General features: G+C 40.2%; 1 protein-coding gene across 1 annotated transcript; it reads left to right on the forward strand.

The window, feature by feature from the left end:
- Positions 1 to 261: 261 nt before the first annotated feature.
- On the forward strand, positions 262 to 13,841 carry WSB1 (WD repeat and SOCS box containing 1). Its single transcript, XM_048824077.2, has 9 exons — positions 262 to 421; positions 3,691 to 3,859; positions 4,982 to 5,250; positions 6,310 to 6,441; positions 6,910 to 7,010; positions 9,266 to 9,438; positions 10,808 to 10,921; positions 11,928 to 12,035; positions 12,700 to 13,841. Exons 1-9 carry the CDS (start codon positions 382 to 384, stop codon positions 12,857 to 12,859), a joined length of 1,266 nt encoding a protein of 421 aa, XP_048680034.1. The 5' UTR covers positions 262 to 381; the 3' UTR covers positions 12,860 to 13,841.
- The last annotated feature ends 292 nt before the right edge of the window (positions 13,842 to 14,133 follow it).

The raw sequence follows: 14,133 nt of genomic DNA on the forward strand, positions 1-14,133 counted from the left end.
ATCCTGCCCTCAACTCCAACCCCCTGGTTCTGCCCAAGCTGTGGCTCTGCGCCGTACTCCCATACAGGACGCGTCTCCCCCCATGGAACGGTTAAATGGTTTCAACCAGGGCCGCGGCCGCCCCGTACTCCCCGAGGTGGAGCTGCCTCACAGCAGCGAGGCGGGGATTGTAGGGGGTGCGCCACGGCGCTCGTGGCTCCGCCCCCTGGATGGGGCGTGGCCTGCAGGCCCTGGCCCCGCCCCTACACCACATCCCCGGACGCGGCGGCCATTTTGTCTCAGTGTCGGTCCTGCCTAGCGCCGCGGTGGTCGTTCGTGCGGTCGGTCAGTCCCGTAGCGCCCCGATCTCTGTCAGAGCCGGTCCGAAGGGCGGCTCCGTAGATGGCCAGCTTTCCCCCGAGTGTCAACGAGAAGCTCATCGGTGAGAGCCGGGGTGGAGGGAAGGTAGCGTCTGCGGGGTCGGGGCGGGAGGACTGCGAAGGGGGGAATGGGCGGGGTGGGGTACAGACGGGGAGGTGGGTATGGGGGGGAGATACTCCTGGGGGGGTGGGAGAAGTGGGTATGAGGGGGTCCTGGGGAGGTGGGCTGGGGGGGGTTGGGTTGAGTAGAGTGTGGCCACAGGTGGGGAGGTGGGAATGGGGTTGGGGGGAGTGTGGGGATGGGGGGGGTCGTGGAGGAGGTGGGTCGGGGGGGAGTGTAGGGATGGGGGGGGTCGTGGAGGAGGTGGGTCGGGGGGGAGTGTGGGGATGGGGGGGGTCGTGGAGGAGGTGGGTCGGGGGGGAGTGTGGGGATGGGGGGGTCGTGGAGGAGGTGGGTCGGGGGGGGAGTGTGGGGATGGGGGGGTCGTGGAGGAGGTGGGTCAGGGGGGAGTGTGGGGATGGGGGGGGTCGTGGAGGAGGTGGGTCGGGGGGGAGTGTGGGGATGGGGGGGGTCGTGGAGGAGGTGGGTCGGGGGGGAGTGTGGGGATGGGGGGGTCGTGGAGGAGGTGGGTCGGGGGGGAGTGTGGGGATGGGGGGGGTCGTGGAGGAGGTGGGTCGGGGGGGAGTGTGGGGATGGGGGGGTCGTGGAGGAGGTGGGTCGGGGGGGAGTGTGGGGATGGGGGGGGTCGTGGAGGAGGTGGGTCGGGGGGGAGTGTGGGGATGGGGGGGGTCGTGGAGGAGGTGGGTCGGGGGGGAGTGTGGGGATGGGGGGTCGTGGAGGAGGTGGGTCGGGGGGGAGTGTGGGGATGGGGGGGTCGTGGAGGGTGTGGGGATGGGGGGTCGTGGAGGAGGTGGGTCGGGGGGGAGTGTGGGGATGGGGGGGTCGTGGAGGAGGTGGGTCGGGGGGGAGTGTGGGGATGGGGGGGTCGTGGAGGAGGTGGGTCGGGGGGGAGTGTGGGGATGGGGGGGTCGGGGGGGAGGTGGGATGGGGGGAGTGTGGGGATGGGGGGGTCGTGGAGGAGGTGGGTCGGGGGGGGGAGTGTGGGGGTGGGGGGGGTCCTGATGAAGTGGGTTTTAGCCCACGAAAGCTTATGCCCAAATAAATGTGGTAGTCTCTAAGGTGCCACAAAGACTCCTCGTTGTTTTAGTGAGGGGGGAATCTCTGGAGAGATTGGGGGGCATACAAGCATCCTTGATTCCACTGGGGTGAAATGTTGTTGGGTGGTGAGAGGGGCCTTGCCAAGAGTTTGAGAGTGGATGGTGAGATGGGGTGTGGATACCAAGGAGGAACCCAGGCAGTGTTGACTATTAATAAGGTGTGAAGGTACTATAGGGTTCCAGCTATGTGGTTGCAAAAGATAAAAGCTATCAGCCTCCTTAGAATCTATAATGTGGTCGTTGTTTTGGGATGGTCCAGCCAGTGCCCATGGGGGCAAAGGTTTTGACCACATTATGGAGCATCTTGAGATGCCTTAGGGTGGAGGGGAGAGAGATATCCATGGCAGGGGGAGGGACACGTAGCTACAGAGGACTTTTTCAGACCATGCATGTCAACTCCTCCATTTAACTTGATGCAGCAGTCTTGATTGGCAAAGTCTTTGTCCTTGCGTTTTCAGTTTTGAAATAAGAGGTGGCTGGTAGTTGTGTGAAATCATAGAAATACAGATTTCAGTCAATGTATTAAGTAAAAAATGGATTGTTTGTTTGAAAACATGGTTCTTTTTGTTAAAGCTATGTATTTCAGTCACTTGGTAAAAAAAAAAAATTGCAGCGTATATATAATAGTGCACATTTTATGTGAAGGTTTATTTTTGGTAATACAAAAAAAATCCCAACAAAACCTGCAGATAAGGATAGCAAGGGATTTCTAATGGGGGAAAAAAAGGATAATATATGAGATACTTTGTTTAGCTATTTTGGACACTTTCTACTGGTGATTTTTTAAAATAGTTCCTTTTTAAGCCACAAAACAATGTATCAATACATATTTTCACTGTTACCAGTGTTGATTTCTTTTTTGGGAACAGTCAGTAGCTGCCATTGCATGTGTTGGGTTTCTCATGTACTCACAGAAACCCCTCCCTCCTGTATGAATACTGACAGCACGTGAGAAACCAGCCTGGGGCGGTTATCCCGTCATGAAGGGCAGGGCTGTTGCACAATTCCTTCCATTCATATTAGGAAGGCACAAGCTGGAGCAGCAATTGATATTGAAGTAGGAACGTTGTAAATCCATAACAAATACTTGCATGTTTAATAAACATTTTAAAAATTTCATCATAACCATGTGTGATATTTTTCTACCCCTTCCTTTTAAATTTGCATTTGTAAAAATGGACTTGATAAGCATTATTTTGTCCTCTTAAATCTGGCTGGTGTAATGAGGACAATAAAACTGCCCCTCCACTTAAATTGGAGCGAGAAGATATTCTTTGTTCGAGTCGAGTAAATAAGAATAAAAATATTTTTATTCTTCTGATTGCCTGATGCTAGGTTCTTCTGTTATACTCACTAGAAATGAGTAGAAAATTTGGTATAAAAATCTCTCTCTGTTGCCTGACAATACATCAGTGGTGGTGTTTTGTTTATGTGGGCTGATGAGACATAATGTAACTAACTTTGCACACACTTAATGTTAAATTAAAAATTTCACCAAGTAAATTTTCTATTCAGCTCTACTGAAAATATTTGCTTGAATTGCAGAGAGGCAAATTTTGGTGCTATCTGTAATGCTGGAGGTTAGAGTAGTTTAAATAATAGTTTCAACAGACTCCTAAATGACAGGTTTCAGAGTAACAGCCATGTTAGTCTGTATTCGCAAAAAGAAAAGGAGTATTTGTGGCACCTTAGAGACTAACCAATTTATTTGAGCATAAGCTTTTGTATGCATCTGATGAAGTGAGCGCTAGCTCACGAAAGCTTATGCTCAAATAAATTGGTTAGTCTCTAAGGTGCCACAAGTACTCCTTTTCTTTTAGACTCATAAATGAGATTTCAGCTGGGTTCATATTAGCTTGAGATGTGGTTTTCCTGTTGGTTATTTAAGTACATTTTTGCTGTTTAATGACCTGAAGTTTTTGCAGTTGCTACTAAGGAAGACTTTAAATGAATTTATTGTGACACAGCCATTTTTCTAGCCAAAAATTAGTTTAACTTGTGTCTGATTTAAAGCCAAAATATCAGCAGAAATCTCTACATTGTTGGTAATAAGTTTAAAATATGCTGAATCTCTTGTTCACATTTTAAATGGGATTTCCTTTTTGTTTTTTAGCAAGATCACGTCCTATAGGAGAACTCTTAGCCCCAACATCTCCTTTTGATAAGAAGTGTGGACGTGAAAACTGGACTGTTGCCTTTGCACCTGATGGATCTTACTTTGCGTGGTCACAAGGACATCGCATAGTAAAGCTTGTTCCCTGGACTAAATGCTTTAATAACTTGTAAGATTAAAAATTGTGCTGTTTGATATCAAATTCACTTTCTCCTATTTCTTCATTTTGTAAAAGAAATGTGCGGTGACCTGCAAATAAATAAACATGATGGTGTGCTGTTTTTGCTTCTTTAAGATGTATAAATGAGAGATTGGTTTATTTGGGTTTTTAATCTATACATTGTCTTGATTTTTATATAAATAGGAGGAGTGTATGGACAAAGTGAGAACTAGTGATACCACAAGTGAAAGACAGACTTGTGCAATGAGAGAGGAAGTGATTTTAAACGTGTACTTTTTAACACTAGATTAACTTCCTGAAACACTCAGAGAGAAGCTCTTTTAAAAGATTCAGATAGCCTACCTCTTCAGTTGAGGACTGAGAACTCCCACTCCAGTTCTTTGCTTCTCCAACAACATCAGGAAACATGACCTTATATTCTTGACATCTCTAAGCTTAAAAAACAAGCAGAATATTGTCAGCATTTTTTTCAGCACATCATAAAAAAAACAGCACATTTTTGTTTCATTTGCAGGTCGCTTTTATGTCCATCTGGAAGTTGGTAAATTACATCTTTGATTGACAGCTGCATATCCCTGTATAGCAAATGCATTTTCTCTGCACTGTGCTCAGTTTATTAAGTCTAGTGTGCAGGCTTATCTCTTACTAGGATTTTTTTAATTAAATGTGTTTTGAAGGGCGTATTGGTGAGTTGTAGCAGAACAGAAAGGATCCCTTCCCGCCCCATCTTTTATATAAAAAAACAATTCAAATACTTAACTGTAATATAAATTCAGATTCTCACTAAAATTTTCAGTTTAAGTATAGCATTTAAAATGTTCTTTCATGAAGGGTTAAAGAAGCTAACTGCTCCGTACAGAGGCAGAATTAGGCAACTCAAATTTATTGCTGTAATGAGAAGAGTTTGCCATATCTGAAAACCACCTTCACAACTGAGGAACAAGGGACAGTCATTTTAAAATCTTAAGTGAAGGTATTAATTTTAGATACAGTGGCAATATGTGCATTATGACTGCCCATAGATTTATTGAATTAAAATACTCAGTTTATACTCAGGTTATGTTTATAGAGTAAAGCTTATTCTTTCTAAAATTCTGACTTGTTTTACAGCTTGTTGCATGGCACAAAGAATGTTACAAATTCAGTCAATACAAGACTGTCAAGAGAGAACAGTGATGGTGGTCAAAAAAATAAGCCTTGTGAGCATATAATAGACTGTGGTGATATAGTCTGGAGTCTTGCTTTTGGGTCTTCAGTGCCTGAAAAACAGAGTCGCTGTGTGAATATAGAATGGCATCGGTTCAAATTTGGGCAAGATCAGCTTCTGCTTGCAACTGGCTTGAACAACGGGCGCATCAAAATATGGGATGTATACACAGGTACAGGAGCTTGTTCAAATGGCTGTCTTGCCATTGTCATTTAACAATGCAGCATTGTAGCTCTATCATAAACTAGAATAACTAGATTCTAAATCTGTTGGTTTATGAATGCTAATTTGAAAAGTGCAGTTAAAGTGAACTAACTTAGGCCTAAAAATAGAAGGGACTGTTGCAACTACAATTGTACAAAAGAAATGGTTTGAAAAGAGAAATGGTTTAGTTTGCGCTTCAGCGTCTCCAGGCTAAGATGGCAGGTTACATACCAAACCACCACTGTCTTGTTATTGCTTTGTGAAATCTCACCTGAAATGGACTTTAGAAGTGTCATTTGGGTGTGGCGGAGAACGGGGCAGCATAGGGAAAGAAATACTAGTTTAGTCCTCGGTCCATAAAAGTATGTGAGTATGTGCTTGACTTGAGGCTCTTGAATTTTTTTTTTTAAAGCAAAACACAGCATTCCAGGTAGGGAAGAGTTTCCTTTAGTACTTTGGTTATGGGGAAGGTTTTTTGGTAATAATTGTTTTCCCCACTTTTTTTTAATAAGCAATACTAATCTGGTTAAGATAGGCTGACAGTCCTAACCTTTGAAGCTGCAAGGGAGAAGGGGATCCTGCTGTCTAACTTGTAATTACCATTATATTGGGCCGCAACTAACTCCTGGTCACTGAGCAATGACATTACTTAATGAATATTAGGGAAGTTGCTATTGGAAAAACTTGCTATTTGAAGTTAAGAAGAAAACCATGCATTCATCTAAAGTTAAAAGGTAATTCACTTAGATTAGTTCTCAGACATTTAATCTTGTTAGTGTATAGATTTTAGAAGTTTAGCTTTTCCAGACCTAGTCAGAGTTGAAAGATTAAATACATCTTATCGCTATGAAGTATGTATACAAGATTAATTTCTTTGCATATTTTAGATATATCTGTGCTCTAGCCAGTCTCCAAAAGTAGACAAGGAGGAAGGAATTTTATCTTTAAGCTTTGTTTGTGGGCATTTAATTTGAGTAAAAGAACTGCTATGCACTTTCTCTTAATTGGTATCGTTCTTGTGCAACAGGAAAACTCCTCCTTAACCTGATGGACCATACTGAAGTGGTCAGAGATTTAACTTTTGCCCCAGATGGCAGCCTGATATTAGTATCTGCATCGAGAGACAAAACGCTGAGAGTGTGGGACCTGAAAGATGATGGTACAGTTTTATTTGGTGGTGGTCTTTTTTTGAAAATTCACCTGTTGGGAGAGCATAGAGTAATCTTTCTGCAGTTGTCAGCAGTAATATCAATGTATATTTTGGATTTTTAAATCTTTATTGACCTCAGCCCCCTTCTAGTAATCATTTAATCTTCATCCCATATAGTGCAGACTATATTTACCCCTCGGCAAGGAGCATGTATTTGAGGTTCAGCAGCCCTTTACAGTGGTATGTGTGCTGACCCTGCTGGTCAAGGTACAGAGTTCTGAGGCCATTTCAATATGGCAGGTAACTTTTATACAGCCAGAGTCTCTTTAAAACAAAAAAGCAGTTTAGAACAACCATACAGTGTCTCTTCCAAAAAATCTCTTGCATAAAATGTTAAATAAAACTGGATTTGGACTATTCCTGGGGGTTACTAATCTGGAACTAATACTCCTAGTTTTGCCATTTTTTTCTTTGCAGGAAATATGATGAAGGTATTAAGAGGGCACCAGAATTGGGTGTATGGCTGTGCTTTTTCTCCAGACTCTTCCATTCTGTGTTCCGTTGGAGCCAGTAAAGCAGTATGTGTCAGAGTTTCTTGTTCCTAAGTTTATACTTGAATTGTGCATATAATCACTTTAAATCTAAGTAACAAATAAAGCTTGTGCTCGGTGTCATGAACTTCTAATGTTTTTATGATGATGCAAGAAGTTGCATGAAAGAAATTGAAGTAAACTACCTAAGATGCCTTCATATACTGATTTATGAACTGAGAACTTGCACTGCTTTTAGTTGGAGAAACTTTAAGCATCCTTTGAAGTAGCTTGCACATCTGCATCTGTTCATAAAATAAAAACCAAGGAAAGTAAAACGTGTAGTGTTAAGAATGGAAGATTTAGGCTAACGTTTTCATCAAATTATCTTGCTGTTGATTTTATCCTTTCTATTTCCTGCTCAATTAAAAGGACTTTTCAAAGTCTGAGCTGGTCATGGTCTCTTCTACTGAACAAAAATGTTTCTACATATTCTCAAATACAACTAGCACTCATATGTCTAAAACATCTAGAATGAAGAACAGCATATTGGTTCTGTTTCCATCTGTATTCTAATGTCCTGCTAGAGAACTGAAAGCAGTGCAGGTAAAGCACGTTTTACAATAAACTGCTCTTCTTGGCACTGAAAATCTGAGTGTAAAATAGAGGAAAGGGAAAAGACTAGTATATACTTTCTATTAATAGTATACTAAAGTTAATTGATTAGCAAAACCATAATTAATGTGAACATTGAAGACTAGTAGCTAGGATAATTGTTAGAATGCATTTTATGTTTAAAAAAAAAAGTTTGGTAAATTAACAGTTCAGATTTGATAGAGAACAGTTTAGTCCTTTAAAATAGAACAGATGTGGATGTATTCATTGATATTTTTAGGCTGTGTGTTTTCCATAAGCTTCTTGCTTTCCCTGTCACAGGTGGTGGCAGCAATATTGGTGTGATTGAGGTTAAGCTGGCACCACTCACACAGGCGCACAATGGTGTTAGCTGGGCAGAAAGAGTGGCATCTCTGGCTACCAGGCTGGGGGCGAACTTTACCATAGGACGAAGTAACCTTGCATTCGACTGCAAGGTGTACTGTACGTACGCAGGTGCTGGTTGATGTCCACTTTCTGCTTTTTTCTTTCTTTCTTTTTATTTTTTTAATTTTCACAGCAGTGAAACCCATTGACTCCTAAAACTTAATTTTATTTTCCAGTTTTATGGAATGTTGGGGTCTTACTAGTGAAACTGGTCAACATGATACTTCTAACTGACTGACTTAAAAAATGGTTTCATTTTAGTAAAGTGTGTGAGGCACTAATACTATTTTCTTTGGTTAAACTTTAGTTGTTTGCATTTTATCTGTCTGAGATATTGTTAGTATTTAATCTGCAAGTAAAATTGTATGGGGCGGGGGGGGGGGGCGGGGGAGACCTAAAGAGCACTAACAGGGACAGATTTAATATATAGTTTTGTACCCATAAATTGTTAGCCTGTTTTCTGTAACATTACATTAAAACATAGTAGAGCCTTCATATTAAGATATTCTGCACAGTCTTCAGTGCAGTTTTATATGATGTAGAACTGCATGTAAAATCCCCCCAAATTAGAATTATACTCATACTTTACCAATTTCTGTAGTAAGATTTACAGTAAGCTGGGTAAATCACAATACTCAAATGTTTATTTGTTGATACGATAAAATTTAAGATGCATAAACTTTTTTTAATAATGTGGTTAGACTTCCTTGTTATGTTGCCAAAGACACTTCTTTTGGCTGTGAAAATTCTCTTTGCTTGCAGTATCTGTTTCTCTTCCTAGGCTGAAGTTGGTGATCCAAGCGTATTGTAAACAAGTGATCTTAAACTCAAAGGGGATGCCACTGGAGTAACAATATGTTAACCTTACTTTTTCTGTCTGTATATTTCTTAAAATTTTGGTAGTTACTGAAAAGAGGGGACTGTAGTGCTTAACCCTATTTATTTCTGTGTATTTTAATAAAATAGTTTCGTAATACATGGATTTCAGTAAAACTACGTGGTTAAATTGCATTGCCTTTCTTATATTTTGGCTTATTATTTAAATAACATTTAACAAACTTAAGTTAGAATTTGCATGTCTGCTTTAATATTTTTAAAAACTGATTTTAATCAGAGTATGACACGAGCATATTTCTTAATTGTAGTAATTTATAATGCTTGATTTAATATAATCCTAAGTAAAACTAGCAGACAGTTAAGAAATGTAAATGCTGCACTGGGTATCTGAGCAAAAGCTATAACATTAGCTTTTCTAATTTCAGGTTTTTCTTTGGGATATGGATAAGTACTCCATGATTCGTAAACTAGAAGGACATCACAATGATGTTGTAGCTTGTGAGTTTTCCCCTGATGGAGCTTTACTGGCTACTGCATCTTACGATACTCGAGTTTATGTCTGGGATCCCCATATTGGAGTTATTTTAATGGAATTTGGGTAAGCAGAGTATTTAAATGTGTTCATTTTTAGTTCCCTCCTGGAATTTACAAAAGGATCTGACCACAGTTTATACCTAATGAAAATGCAAGGAGTGACAAAGTTATGGAATTGTTGCATGCTTGGATTTAATAAGATACGATGTCAAATAACTAACTCGGTTAAAGTTTGATTTATTTATTTAAGACAATCAGGCAATACTTTAATATAGCACTATACTGGAAGGAAACATAGGTTCCAGCTCTCTGTAACTGGAGAAGTGGTGACAGCATATTTCAATTCACATCTAGAAGGGAAGAGTTTTGGGGAAGTTAGTTATAGGATGTGAGACACAGATTTCAAATCCAGTCATCGTTACTGACAGCTGTGGCAACCAGCAATTCCTAATAAGTTAAAAATATCTTTCAATGGGTTATTTCATCACAAAACATCTGCAATAATAAATACCTTTATCGGTCACAGAATGTAATTGGATCATAAGCACCCCTTATCAATTACCCTGTCTTGTTTATTATAATGTACTTCTGTAGACATCCTTCATTAGTTGAGAAGGGTCCCTTCCTGGACACCTGGACTTTTACGAACTAAGAGGAGCAGGGAATAATTAGATAGAGCCCACTACTTGATTAAGTTGCTGAGCATTGGTCACACACTCAATTCAGTTTAAGAACAGACACTGAGGCCTTAGAATCCAGACACACTTTGGCTAATACAGCACGGATTCTGGGAGTATTCAATAAACAAAGAATTGAGTTTAACATACACAAATCATAACCGGTTAATCTTTACTAACAGAATTGCTAAAATGGTTCAAGATCTTATAAAAATCTAAGGTATGCCCGTTAATTGGAAAGAGAATGCAGGGGAGTGGACTAGATGAACTCTTGAGGTCCCTCCCAGTTCCATGATTCTTATTTGGTTTGCTTGACTAGTAAATGAGAAAAAAACTCAGCTTTGGACAGTAGAAGGTGAGAGAAGTACCATATTGGCACCAAATAGTAAGATTTTAGTCCCTGGGTGAAAACTGCTCTATCTCGTAGTTATTAAATTCCCCTGTTTTAAAATGTGGAAGATTATTTTTGAGATGAACAGTTAGCTCGAAACTCAGTTCTGGGAGAGTACTTCCTCTGTAATTGAAAATGCGTAATTTAAGACTTTGGTGCTTTAAAGCCTACTAGTGGAAGTGTCTTCAGTATATAACTAATACTGTGGTGTCCTTTGTAGAGCTCTGCAGCAGTATCTCTTAATTCATACTACAGAGACAAATGTAAAAAAAAAAAACTCTTGAGGTCTATCATGGATCATGCTAACAGAAACTCCTACATAGTTTCCAGTGGTTATGCTGTTAACTGAGCCCGTCTGTCTACAGGCATCTGTTTCCTGCTCCGACTCCAATATTTGCTGGGGGAGCGAATGACAGATGGGTGAGATCTGTGTCTTTTAGTTATGATGGACTGCATATTGCAAGCCTTGCTGATGATAAGTAAGTATGAGGAAAGAGTTGTCAGACTCTTGCTTCTTCCCAGTAATTAAAAATTCCTTGTACTACGCACAACTTACTTTTTTAAACTGAGAACTGTGACTGACTGCTAGTACCAATGCCTTGCTGTCTGAATGATGGTTTACAATGATGTTGTAAAACTGTCTCCCATAGCCATATAAAATAAACAAGAGATGGTGTACAGGGTAGATGACTTAAATAGCATTATAAATATACAAAGAGATCTGTAAAAGGGTGGAGAAATAAAGGCCCTCTATTTGGCTTGATTTCAATAAATCATTGAAATAGCGTGCTTCTGTGTCTGGTTGAATGACGTTTTTTCGAGAAAAAATGAACCACTATGGTTACTTGGGTCATCCTGTTTTACTTTTGTACTTGTGTATGGTTTTGTTAATGATGACTGACAGAGTCAATTTTTAAAATAGAAGATTTTGAAGATAGGAAAGGCATCCTGTCGAAGACAAGAAAACACTTTACCTTGTTTTGGTAGCTTGCTAAAATGAATACTGAGAACTCCTAGCAGAAATAACAACTGCTAGAGTTTTGAGACTCAGTCTACTTTCAGATCATTTGGCTGCAGTAACTTAATTTTTTTTGCATGCTGTTACTTAGTCTGTAGTGTCTATTGCAAACTCTTCAAACGATAGTCACTTACTTTATGTTTCTTTAGAATTGGTATCTGTGTGATGCACAAATATAAAGTTATATTTGACTATATCAGTGGCTTTCAACCTGTGGTCCATGGACCCCTGGGGATCTGCAGACTGTTCAAGATTTCCAAAGGAGTCCGTGCCTCCATTTGAAATTTTTTAGGGGTCTGCAAATGAAAGGTTGAAAACCACTGGACTACATGACAGCAGGTGAAGACAGTACATTATAAATACCTAAATATATTTTTCTTTCTCAGCTTAACACTTCATAAATTATTGTACTGCATTAAAGAAATTGGTTACTGTGCCTTTAACAGCTGACTTTTTTTTCCTTCCAGAATGGTGAGGTTCTGGAGTATTGAAGAAGATTATCCTGTACAGGTTGCACCTTTGAACAATGGGCTTTGCTGTGCCTTTTCTACTGATGGCAGTGTTCTAGCTGCTGGGCAAGTATACAGCTAATAAATCATACATAACGCTTATGCAGTATTATTCATCCTCAAAGGACTTTGCAAATGTTAACCAACAGTTCTAGCTTCCTCATTTCTAAATGCCATTTTGTTGCTTTTGATTGTTTGAAGGAGGGATCAGAGCTTAGTCAAGCAAGCCTTGAGTTCAACACCACCAAGAGTTTAACAAGCATAGTCTCACTTTATTTCTCTTTAGTATTTAGGGAATGATCAAGCAAGCCACAAATGTGGGTCTGACCCATATACACTGCAACAGCACAGTGCAAGTGCTGTGAAAGCCCTTTAGCCATCCAGGGTAGAATTCTCCTTGTGCAAGTACTGCACTAGGCAGCCCTGCACAGGCCCTTTGAATTCCCTAGCATACTGCACTGCTATATCTAGTCTGAGCAGCTCAGTGTCTGCTGCCACCATGGCTTGAGAGAGACCTGAGTGAGATCTGCTGAGTGCTTTTTCAGCCTCAGCCCAAAATCCCAGGAGCAGAGCATGCAATCTCAACTATGCTATCTAACATCTGGAGTTAGAGAACAAATAGTTTAGAGGAGAGGATTTCTCTGGCCTTCTCCCAACTATCGAAGTATAAGGGTGTGCAATTCTGAAAGTAATTCTGTGGAATAATTGACTTTTGTGTGTTTGTGTGCAGAACGCATGATGGAAGCGTGTACTTCTGGGCAACTCCAAAACACGTGTCCAGTCTTCAACACTTGTGTCGCATGGTGATTAGAAGAGTGATGCCTACTAGCCAAGTCAGGAACCTGCCTGTCCCTTCAAAAGTGGTGGAGTTTCTTTCCTACCTGACTTAAAAAAAAAATCCAAAAAACCCCAAATCCCTTGCATGTGACCAGTCTGCTGAAAATGGTAAAATTACTGGTACATTTTTACAACCTTCAAGCTTCAAACTCTACAAGTTTTCAAGATCTATTTAAATTTGGTACATCTAAAAAAATTGTCCTGCATTTTGACAATGGAGTTTTTAATATTTATAGAAAAATACAGTAGAAGTATTTCTGAAGTTCTCAAGACAATTTTCTAAAATCTAACTGTGAAAACATGTACATATGTAGATGTGTAAGCAGCTATGTGTTATCAGTGGACCTTTTAAATTGCTTTTCTGAGTCAGTGTATATCGTGTATATATTGTTTCTGTAGATCCATCAGTGCTGTAAAGCAGAAGGATAGCTATTATTCTGGGACACTGAGTTAAACAAATATTGATTTAAAGAAGCTTAACTGCTTTGTACGTACATACATTAGTTGGGGTTCAGGATGCTGATCCACAGACACAAAATTGTTTATTTTGTGGGGAGATACAGCTTAGTTTCATTAGTGCTGATGTGTGGTTAAGAGAAGTAAGTTGAGTGAGGGATAGATTAGATAGAATATAAGTCCAGAACATCACTTCAATTAGCAAACGTTTGTCATCTAAAGCAGGCCTTAATTTTTGCAACAACAAAGGTTAAATTTAAACTCTGGGTTGTGATTAAGAAAAATATCCTTTAAATTTCTGAAATCTAACTACTGTATTGTTGCCTGGTATATTGTCTGTAATATGTGAAGTTTACAGATTTGTATTATTCTGTGACCCTATAATATCTCTTGAGGGGGTGATATTGGTTAACTGCCAAAGATAAGCAAAATGTTTGCTTCTGCCTTCTGTTATTTATCTGTACCGCAGATATAAAGAATGTATGCATTGCATAAAATGCCTGATTATATATATATATATATTTTTTTTGTTTTTGTTTTTTTATTAAAGACTTGTACAAAAACCTCACTTTTCTGAAACTATGATGTCTGGTGCCTTTTTTGTATGCAAGGAGGTGTTGGTTATGAAAATAATTAAGTAGTTTTAGTGGAAATCTGTTAAACTATATTGTGATAATACTCTAAACCCTCAAGGGCATAGTACAGTGCATATAATGAAGGAGGGTTGGTAGTGTTAAACCACATGTCAGTATATCTGAAAGTATTGAAGTTTCTCAAAAGACCTTCCAAAGGTATGAAAGATACTCTTAGGACATGTGTACACCATACTTTTGTTGGCATAGCTGTGCTGACTAAAGGTCCTAGTGTACAT

This window comes from Caretta caretta, chromosome 17, assembly GCF_965140235.1.
Source record: "Caretta caretta isolate rCarCar2 chromosome 17, rCarCar1.hap1, whole genome shotgun sequence".
Taxonomy (NCBI): domain Eukaryota; kingdom Metazoa; phylum Chordata; order Testudines; family Cheloniidae; genus Caretta; species Caretta caretta.